This window comes from Alligator mississippiensis, chromosome 1, assembly GCF_030867095.1.
Source record: "Alligator mississippiensis isolate rAllMis1 chromosome 1, rAllMis1, whole genome shotgun sequence".
NCBI lineage: Eukaryota > Metazoa > Chordata > Crocodylia > Alligatoridae > Alligator > Alligator mississippiensis.
In genome coordinates this window covers 369,918,248-369,929,463 of record NC_081824.1, presented here as the reverse complement: position 1 = coordinate 369,929,463, position 11,216 = coordinate 369,918,248, and the positions used below count along the sequence as shown (strand labels likewise).

The 11,216-nt window shown below is 43.1% G+C and overlaps 1 protein-coding gene across 1 annotated transcript in view; it reads left to right on the top strand.

Moving 5' to 3' along the window:
- The first annotated feature begins 1,732 nt into the window (after positions 1-1,732).
- GPC6 (glypican 6) overlaps positions 1,733-11,216 on the top strand; it is a 1,341,038-nt gene continuing 1,331,554 nt past the window's right edge. Inside the window, exon 1 of the mRNA XM_019486962.2 lies at positions 1,733-2,283. Within this exon, the coding sequence (XP_019342507.1) occupies positions 2,115-2,283 (169 nt within the window). The 5' untranslated portion in view covers positions 1,733-2,114. The remainder of the gene's footprint in view (positions 2,284-11,216) is intronic.

Here is an 11,216-nt window from a genome sequence, read left to right as displayed (position 1 = left end):
CCTTCAATGTCCCATAATCTCTCACACCTCTGCCAGTAGAGTGGGGACAGAAGCCTGCCCTGGCTCACCAGCCCTCTAGTGGCAACTCACAGCTATACCTCCCAGTCCTGTCCCTGCTCACCAGGCCTCTAGTGGTAAGTCACAGCAGTGCAGGTGGGGGAAGGTGTCTAGACCAGTGGCTCCCAATCTGTGGTATGGGTACCACCAGTGGTATGCAGCCAACCTGTCAGAGGTATGCATTAAAAGATTTATTATAATTACTTTATATGACAAAAATTTGCTGGTGGCACTTAAGGTTTAACTGAAAAAATTGCTGGTGGTACTTAAGATTGTATTGTTTTAAATTGGTGGTGCACAATTTGTTGGAGTTTGGGAACTGCTGTTCTAGATTAAGGGTGCAACTGCTCCAAACTCCAGGCTAGCACTAACATGGATCAACATTTGTGTAGCTCACAGTCAAAAGTGTAACAAGGCGTAAAGAGAGTGGAGTGGCGCCCACACCGCAATCCTGCAATTGATGCTTTGTGTTTTTTAAGCCTAGTTGCATCTGACCAGATCCAACCTTGGTGTAAATCCAAAGATGTCAACATTAATACTAGGTATCCAGGTTGTAACATTTATATACTGGGTATCCAGGTTGTAACATGTCAACATTTATACTAAGTGGGCAACATTATGGGCTATAACCAACAACCCTGCAACATTTAGATTAGGGAATGAGTGGGCTGCCTTTATGCTATTTGATGTCCAGTGCCTCCTACCTAGTTTGGTGGGGTTAGCAGCTGGTGATTAGCAGGGATTCTGGTTTTCTCTGATTTAAAAAAAAAATCCCCAATTTTCAGATTTAAAAAACTAACCCCAAATCCACATTTTTCTGTGATTAAAATCAAACACCACTAATATATAGATATACAATTTATATATATTATATATATACACATACATATATATATATTCTTTTATATATATTATTCCTGTGATTAAAATAAAACAATATGATAGATAGATAGATAGATAGATAGATAGATAGATAGATAGATAGATAGATAGATAGATTAGTGTTTGATTTTAATCACAGAAAGATGTGGATTTTGGTTACTTTTTAAAACTGAAAATTGGGGATTTTTTTATTGGAGAAAAGCAGGATCCTTGGTAATTAGTACTCTTGGGGAGGGGCTGGGGTGCTGGGATCAAGTGGCTCTGCGATAAGGAGTGAGCTCTGCTGTAACGGTGTCCTCTTCCCCTCTCCCGTGGAGAGGGATCTGCTCCAGGTTTTCTTTCTGCTCGGCTTCTGTCTCTGGGCTGTGCAATGTGGAGCACCTTTCTCTCTCCCTCTGTGTGTGTGTGTGTGTGTGTGTGTGTGTGTAGCACCTTTCTGTGTATATAGAGCACGTTGTGTCAGTGTGTGTAGCACATTTCTCTGTGTGTGTGTGTGTGAGGCACGTTACTGTGCGTGTGTGTAGCAGGCTTCTGTGTGTGTGTGTGGCACGTTTCTCTCTGTGTGTAGAGCACGTTGTGTGTGTGCATGTAGCACGTCCGTGTGTGTGTGTGTGTCACGCTGCTGTGTGTGCCTCTCCCCCCTCCCCGCCCTCCCTCCCCCTCGCTGTGTCTGTGTCCAGGATTGCTCCCTTCCTATTCCAGGAGGCTGCTCTTGCAGCTCTGTGCGAGGCAGAGGTTCCCCCGGAATACAACACGTAGATCCACTCCCCAGCCCGCCCCACACACACACACACACACACACACACACGGAGCCAGGCGCGCGCGCACACACGCGGATACATTAGCCAGTCCAGCCCCACAGAGCCAGGCAAGAGGCAGCGCCTGCCACCTCCATCCAGCCCGGCGCGGGCGGGCAGAGCTGAGCCCGGATCCTCCCGCCGGCCGCTGCCTCGGCCCGGGGCGGCGAAGACACGCCGGGGGGCGAGGGCTCGGCAGCACCCGCCACTGCGCGCCTGGGGAGGGCAGGGAGGGGGGCTCGGAAAAGTTTGCCTCGGCAGCCCGGGGGGTCTCCCTGTCCCAGCCCCCGGGGCGGGGGGGTCGGATCTCACCTCGAGGCGAGGCGGAGGGGGCAGAAAGCCCCGGGATTTACTGAGCTCGGATTTGCCTGGCGCACCATGTCTCCCCGGCTCTGCGCTGCCGCCGGGCTGCTGCTGCTGCTGCTCCTGCTGCTGCTGTCACTCGCGGCCGGGGCCGACGGCAAGGCTCGCAGCTGCGCCGAGGTGAGGCAGGCGTACGGGGCCAAGGGCTTTAGCCTCGGCAACATCCCCTACCAGGAGATCGCAGGTGAGCCCCGCGGCCGGAGCGGGGGAGCCGGGAGGGCGGCGGGCGCGGGAGGGCGGCGCTCAGCCCCGGGCTCCGCTCCCCTCGTGCCCCGGGCCGGGCAGCGGGCGGCCAGTCGTCCCGGTGTGGGGCTTGGCTGGTGTCGTCCAGGCCTGGAGGGAAGGGGCACACATAAGTTTGCAGAAAGAGAGCGAGAGAGCCGCGGCAGGGGCTGCGATCGCCGGCAGACACAACTTCCCAGAGTTGGCAGCGCTTTATTAAAACCTGGGAAGCCGGTGGACACCCGCCACCCCCTCCCCAACTCTGTAGCATCGCAGCTCGGACTGCGGCTGAGCATCCCTGCAAGCGCTCAGCCCGTAGCAAGGATCCCCCGCCGCCCAGCCAGCCTCTACTGGGAGGTCGCCTAGGGCTGGGCCGGAGGCACCAACAGGTTTCCCCCTGCCGCCTCCTCCGCCGCTCCGGGCAGCGGGGCCGGGCCGAGGATGTTGCGCCCCCGGCCGCCTGCCTCGCCCTCGCCCGCCCGCTGCGCCCCGCCGCCGTGCCCCCACCCCGGGGCTTCCTGCCTGCGGACTCTCTGGCCTGTATCCCCAGCTTCAAAATCTCCAGCAGTGCCCGCCATGGCAGTGCCCGAGCCGGGATGCTCCCCCCCACCTTCCCTTGGGGGTGCAGGCAGGCACCTGGGGGCGATCGCCCAACCTCTACATCCAGCCCGTTGGCATCGTTTTGGAGAATGGGCAGGAGACATGAAGGGAGTGGGGTCGCTGTGCTAGTGGCAATTGCAAAGGCCTCTCTTCTGGCTCGCTCGCTCTCTATTTTATTTATTTATTTATTTATTTATTTTGATTGACTTGCTGAGCAAAAGTGCTGGGTCTCTGAATTGCTCCGCTACTTCTCCTCCCTTGTGTTCTCAAGGGGACATATAGGGCCATCTGTGTCCTGCCACCGTTTAAACAAACCCAAAGAAATCAATGGTTTTTCAAACTTCTCAGTGCTTTGGGGAAGACACTTGTTGCTCTCTGTTCCCTGATCTTCTTTTTTTTTCTTTCTTTGAAATGATACCCCACAAAGGGGACAGGGGGTGCTGAAAGGCTCTTCACACTTCACGGTGACACTCTTCACTGTAAATCGGGCTGCTTACAATTTTTTGGACAATAGGATTGGAACCTCCTCAATGGCTAAAAACCTAAACTGATCATCATGACATTTAGATGGCTTTTCACCTGTCTCTTAAGATTCAGTATAGATGTCCCTCTTGGGGTTTTTTTGGTGAAAATGAAGCAGATGCATGTGAAAATGAGTTAGTTTTTCTGAGCTTCTTGACTTTTTGAGTGCTGTTTGTTTTCCTTAATGATTACGCTGGCACTGGTTCATGTGATACTTTGAGGCAGCTTGCTTGTAAACGTATGATGTGCTTAGCTACTGGGAGATTATGGTTATATGGATTTCCACTGCATCTGCTTTTTTTTCCCCCTCTTGTGCATGTCCTGCTGAATTATTTTATAATAAAGCCTTAGGTAGGGTATCCCTGCATTAACAGAAAGCTGCCTGTTTTGCGACCAGGTCCAGTTATCATGAGCATTTCAGTACATTGTCCAGCATAAGGATTTTAATGTTATTGGCTGTTGTTCCCCCTCTCTGCTCACCTTTGTCAACATATGTGAATTGTAAGAAGCTGGTTAGGAAAACAATTCATGACTATGATGGATAACTTCAATCTGTTAAAATGGAGCAGATTTTATGGAAGTTTCAAAGTCATATATTTGAGTAAATGCTTTGTTTTCAAGGGGATTTTGTGCTCATTGCTACATAATTGGATGGGAAAGTAGACAGCACACATTATGATGTGTTATTTCAGGGTTTTAACATCAGGGCACATTCTTTGGTGGTGGTAGTGTGCTTTTTTAAGCCGCCTTTTCTAACTGGGACTATAAAATCTTTTCTTGCAAGCTGGAGATTTATTCTCTATAATGACACTCAAATAAGTCAGGTGCCAGACATGGAGGACTCCAACTTAAAATCAGTTGCTAGATTGCAAGATCTTATATACTTGTGTTAATACTACCCTCTCTAATCCCTTTCTTTATTATTAAAAATTGCTGTTGGGAGAGTTCATAGTGTTCCTAATGTTGTACTATATGTTTGGATTATGAAGCTGGCTTTCTATACCATACTTTGATACAAGTGAAACACATGTTAAAGTCAATAATTATGTGATTATACTGAGTATGTTCCCTTACAGTTCTATTCCACAATGTTATATTGGTGCTAAATTGTTCATTGGAACTTTTATAGTAGCTCTCAGGGTTTATAAATGGTCTTCTATACCTCAAAACTGGGGAAAGGTGCTCATTGAATTCAAGAGCTGCAAAGTTTGCACCCTGGTTTTGCTAGTATATCCTCAGTTTAAAAAATAAAACCAAACCAAACAAACAAAAAAACCCACCCTTCATCTGGGAGTGTTTTGCTGGCAGCATATTCACCCTGTGTAGCCATAGAAGACAGAATTGCACTATGTGTAACACTCAGATGCAGATTTTCTTTCATGCAAAATGGACACTGATTTTAGTGGCAGGGTAACTGTAGCTTTGGGGACCACTCAAGGATAACTCAATAAAACCTTTCTTCTTGTAAAATTGCTAATGAATATCTTTCATCGGCCATAGTTGAGAACAGTATCATAAAACTGCCCTTCTGTAAAAATATTAAAAAGACAACGGTTTTCAGGTTTAAACAGTGATGTCATATATAATGTATAAATATTATGCAGAACTTGAGACATGGGACAGAACATAGAGAAAGGTGTTGTTGGATGCAAGTGTATTACAGTCTTTCACTTTAAGATAATATAATATGAAAGTGATGTCACAGTAAGAAATCTGTCGACAATACTTGTTAAATTCAAGCCATGATTTCAATAACTTTAAGCATCGGACTTAAAGCAGTGAAAAAAATGAAAGATCAATTTAAAGTTGGAACATGTTCTTAACTCAAACTGTTCTGATTTAAATAAATTGCCCAAGTATTTAAAAATAAGGGCAGTATCTGAATGATGCTTTTGCCAGTTAAACTGCATCATTAATCTTACTTAATTCAATTTCCTTGTTTCCTTAAATAAGAGTAAAACATTTGATAGCAGTGTTTTAAAATGTCTTGCTTACCAAGGAGACTGGGATGACTGTTTGGGAATAGATGATGAGTAACTGTGTATCTAAATAGTATTTCCCAGAAACACAGTTCTAACATTATCTCAAAAGCTGGCAAGTCTATTCTCAAGTGCAGATGAAGAACAGGATGAGATTCAGTCAATGTAGGTGCACTAGAGTGAAGTTATTGTAAATGAGAACAGAATGAAATATCTATTATTTTGTAGGTCAGGAGTCTCCTGAAATTGTCTTCTGACAAATGGTCATTACAATGATTGAAGAAAACAAGCAAACAAAACCCAGGTTCTTGTGATTCCTAAAGCAACAACAACAGAACTGTTGCACTGTCATTCATATATTTGAAATACTAGTTTGTGTCAGAAGTTGTAGCTTTCTTGATGATTTCCACCCTAACCTCCCTTCCATTCCACTAAGATATGACCACTGGTTGACAGAAGACCACTAGAAAATCCTGATGGCTAATCCAGCATCAAACAACTTTATAAATAGTGTCTAACAGGCAACCCCCATTGCAGTGCGTAGGAATTCTGTAAACAAAGTGGCTCTAGAACTATACACAAATGGAGAATGAATGGCTAAAGATCTCCTTCATATCTCTCAACAGCATGAAGCAGAGAGTAACTGATGTGAAATTGGTGTAGTTATTAAGTGCAAATTATTAAGTCCTTAGAAATGCATTACATACCTGTGTTCAGCATGAACTTAGGTACAGAGACAAAGAAGGGTGTGACATTTTGTGCTACTATTGTGCCACGGCATGAGTAAGGCTTAGGGCAAAAGTAACCTTTCATGTGTGTCTGGCTTCTCAGGATCCCTTTGGACATTTCCATGAACCATGATGCACAACAGCACTGTCACCTCCTTACTTAACTTTATTAGGAGTTGCCCTGACTGCTGACAATACATATGGATAAGCAAGTACATGGGTCTATGCAGGATGGGGCCAAGGTACTTCTAAGTCCTCTTCCTGCGATCACTTGGGTGCATGCTTTATGTTACATGTTAGCAGTCCAACTGAAATGTGTAATGCGACTCACATTAAATTAAATATGCACATGGAATTAACATTGCTGGGGGGGGAAGAAATTGCTCTAAAAGTCTACATATTTCAGCTTTTGTAGCAATTTTTACTGTGTCTTTGAAAAGGACAAAAATGTGTGTTAATACTTACAAGTTTTGATCCAGAACTTTTTTATCTAGAACTTTAAATCCTAGCTTCCGGAGTTTCCTGGTGGAGTTATAAATCCTGAAAAGGGATATTTAAAATTGAAATGAAAGTGACAGTGTTATAATGTTGATCAGTGTGTTGTACTATATTCATTTTTTTCCTGTCTGAACTCAGATTTATATCACTGAAGAACATACCTTAAGCTGAGTGCTAACATGTTAACATGTTTTCCTGCTAGTTTTGTACTTATTTCATCATATAGTACCTTATACTGTTCCAGAGACTTGGTGGTGTTCACACATCAGAGAGGTCAAGCACTGTGTTAAAAGCTCAGGCCATTCTTTTTATATGACTGCAATAAAGAATATATTCATTTCATTTATATTACTACTTGGCTCTCATAAAAGGTCAGTTTCAGCTGAATGTACAATTACTTGCAAACGGCAAATCTTATAACAAGTGATCAACAACAAAAGCTTTTCTGGGTAATTTGTCTTTAAAATTACCACCTGCCATTCCTTTTGAATGACTTGAAATTCTTGCAGCATCACTTAGGAATCTCTGTTTTATTCTGCATGATATATGTTAGAAAACTATGCATGCTAATCTTTCTTTCTGCTTAGTAAAGTAAAAATGTATAATTACATTAAAGTTTCCAGTTGAAATAACAGGCATGGTGCTTAAAACTCCATTACAGTGCCAAAATATCAGCACTCATATTACCAGCAAAATGAAATTACATTTTCAATGAACTATGACTTTATGCTCCCCTTCATACCTGGCTAATGGGTGCTATCTCCCTGGAAAAGGAACCTTCATTCTGGGCTAGTGACTAGCAAGCATAGTTATTTTAGCAGTTTAAATATGCATAAGAGAATTAATATTTCTATCCACATTCCTAAGGACTATGTATTAGGGCTGGTGCTTAAGAGAAGAACAGTTATGCTAAACTGGAGACTACATTACAAGGTGCACAAGGAATTTAAAATGTATTGCAGGTGACAGCATGGGGAATTTCTTGATACTATGCTGTTCTGTGTAGAAGGATGTCCTAAACCACATTGGAACTAAGGTTCATTTCCTTCACAGTTTACACTACAGAGTTCCTGTAAGCACACCAGAAAACTAAGAGTTCTTTCTAATAAATATGCATCTTGTTTCTGGCTCTTTGTTTTAGAACAAAATTGTTGCTAAGACCACCAGCTCTGTGAAATGCACTTTCACTAGCATGACCTTTTGCTTAAAGCAAGGTAAAACAACTGTACTTTATTTCCTTGTAAGGTTTTGATATATTGTTATTTGGAAGAAACAGCATTCCAGGCAATTACTATAATTCTAAACATAAAAGAGGCAAACAAAACCAAGCATACTACAGAAGTCGCTCTGGTTGGCATTGTCTCCTACTGCTAACTACATTCATAGTAGTAATTCAGACTTTAATATTACACATCACAGAGCCAGTCTCCTGTGAGCTAAGTTAGAAGATTATTAATAGCACCTGAACAGTTTGCTGCTTAGAGCCTTTGGAAAACATTGCCTGTAAATCTGCTGTAAATTCCATGTGTGCCCAGAAGGAGGCTCTACTGTGTAACTTCATCCCCTAGGTAGAATACCTCAAGCTACATTTTAGCCTAGTTATTGTGGAATTGATTTTCACGGCTCATGACAGAAGCTGTTTTCAGTCCATGAAAAGGAAGTGGCTAGAGCTGATACTCCTAACACAAATAGCAAATTGCTCTATGGCTTTCATAGCCTGCAAGGTCTGTTACCTTAAGGTTCTAATGGCCTTTTAACAGTGTTTCCAGCTGAGCAGCAGATGTAAAGGATACTGAACATGGAGAGCTGGGGTTTTTTTTCCCTCCTGAAAGAAACATTTTTACAGATACTGCACTAACAATGTTGCCTAGGACCTGTCTGGTGACCTGTTGGTTTTAAAATAGCAGGACAAGTCTCCTGAAATAAATTGAAATCTTGACTATCTTTTAGCAGGTGCCTTATAAAGTTATAACTGTTTGATAAGATGCAGTTAAAGGTAATAAAATCTTGCATGCATATTATATATACATATAATCATACCTGTCACTTTGGGTGTTCCCCAAAGAATATGCAAGCCACCTAGTCAGAGTGGCAGTGAAATGTACTCACTTCTCAAGTTCAGAAGACCCCCCACCCCTCCCCCCAACAATTTGCAAAGTAATAGAATAATTATTTGTAAAACAAGCAGGATCTCTATTTTATGGTTCCAGCTGAATGAAACAAACAGGCACATGCCTATTAATAAACTACAGTTCTGTTTATCTACATGAGAAAGATGACAGGCAAAATCAACTCTTATGGCCCTACAGTTAGGTGAATCTAGTAATTTCAAACCTGCTGTATAGTCCACTAGGCAACATCATCCAAATCTAAATTATAAGCTAGAGAACAATTTGCATATATTTATTCTTGCCAGTATTAACCTTTGCTTTGGGACACACCAACAAGAATTCATACTGCCAATGCCAATAGCATTTGTACGTTTACAGCTCTGTTTGCCCCCCTCTTCTTTGAGCTGCCGGAGTGGATTCTCTCAGAGTGTTAGGTCTTAGTCTCTAACCTTTTCTGGGGAAAACTTGTAGTTTTCCTTACTCTAAGCCTTGCTTCGAAGCTACTGTATCCCATCTCCTGACTATGCTTACTAAGCAAGTCCTTTGTGACCAAGTACCTCTTGGTTTTCCTTACAAGAATCTATGGTGAGTACAGTAACCAAAAACATCCTATCTACACCTAAATTTTTAGTACTTAGGTTTTTAGAAGGATGTTTTGGATACTCTATTCACACAAAAGAGATGTGTAGAACTCACAACATTAAGTTTCGACTGCCATAATGGCCATAGGAGAAGCACTCACATCAGTGCCCTATCAGATTCTAATGAATCTGTGAATTCTGCTAAATACTGGTCATAACAATTACAGACAGGGCACGAGAAGAACAACAACATTAATAATTACAGACCATCTCTAAGACCTTTATTCATTTTGAATCTGATGGTTAATTCCTTTTTTTAATTATTTTTCTGAAAAGTTCATATAAAATTATGAGTTATAAGCATGCACCAGAAATCACTACACTTTGATTATTTTAGTTAAAACCAGCTTTTTGTATTTTACATTTTCTAAAATGGAAATAGTATACCATTTGGTGATTGGAGTGAATTGGAATGTACCATTATATCTTGTATAAACTTCATGAGAGGATGGTAAATTCATCCTTTTTTTAGGAGCACTATGGCAATCTTATGTTCATCAGTAGTGTGGAGATTTGGTGTAAAGCTTTGGTGCTTATAGTTTCTGTACAAGCAACCCCTGCTTAGTGCTCTTAATTGGTTCCTGAAAAACCTAGCATTAAGCAAAACGAGCGTTAAGTGAAACCAAAAGTTTTTGATAATCCAGGATGGTGACTGCAAGTGTTTTTCATGACCCAAGACAGCAACTGTGAGTGTTATAATGAAACTCACTGAGCACTAAGTAGAATCAGGTATCAATTTAAATGAGTGTTATAGCAAAATAGCACTAAGTGAAACAGTGTTAAGTGGGGGTTGGCTATATTTGGATTCAGAATAAACTTTTCTCTTCTCCTCCACCACTCACTTCCCAAACTTCACTATACTTTCCTGGGTCATGTGAAATCTGTGAAAATGTGAAATGTCACTCTCTCCAACTCCCCATCTTTCAAGTTAGCCATGCTGCTGCAGGCAGAAGCAGGGATGGGGTGGCATGGTAGAGCTCTGGTATTGTTTATTGAGTAGCTAAAGGAGTCAATGGCCCATTAATGACCCATTGCTCTCTACTTCACAGGTGTTAACAATCATCTTCTCTTTTTAATAGTCATTCCCCTTATCAAGCTAACCTATTTTAGGGCAGTTTGCTAGGGCTTCCTATTTCACAGTTCATGCCATTCCATCTCCCCACCCCACACCCAGGATTTTCATTTTAATTTTCACTGTTGGTCAGGACCAGCCTCTGAAACCCAGGACTGTCCCAGTCAAACTGGGATGTATGGTCACCATAGGATTATAAAACTTTGTAGAGTTTGCAGTTTGGGATATCAGTGCTGGAATTAGTGGAAGGCCAGGGCAGATCCTGAGGGATTGCAGTAGTATAAGTATATCCCCATGTTGGACCATGCCATGGTAAGAGCAGTGATGCTTTCTTTAAGTCCCTGAAGTAGGTAAATATTCTCCCCTTCCCTTCTCCTCTGTGCTCAGTGCAATATTGTCTCCACTCTCATTCCTTCCTCTCCTATCCACCACTGCCACTGTTCCTGCTGTCTGCCATTGACCTGGCCTGGCCAGGAGGGGTGGCTCCAAAGCTGCTCCTGCCATGCTCTATCCTGGGCTTCATGGGAGCTGGGCTCATCCAGGAACAGTGGCAGTGATGGCAGCTGCTTCTTCTTCCATGCCTTGAGTGTTCAGTGCCTGCCTGGGAACAGGCTTAGGGAGGGGGAACATGGCTGCCACCACTGCTGCTCTTCCTGGTTTAGTTTGGCTCCCCACAAAAGCTGGCTGGAGCTAAGTTCTGGACCTCCTCCTGCTTCCAGGTCAGCTGGAGATAAAGGCTACAGT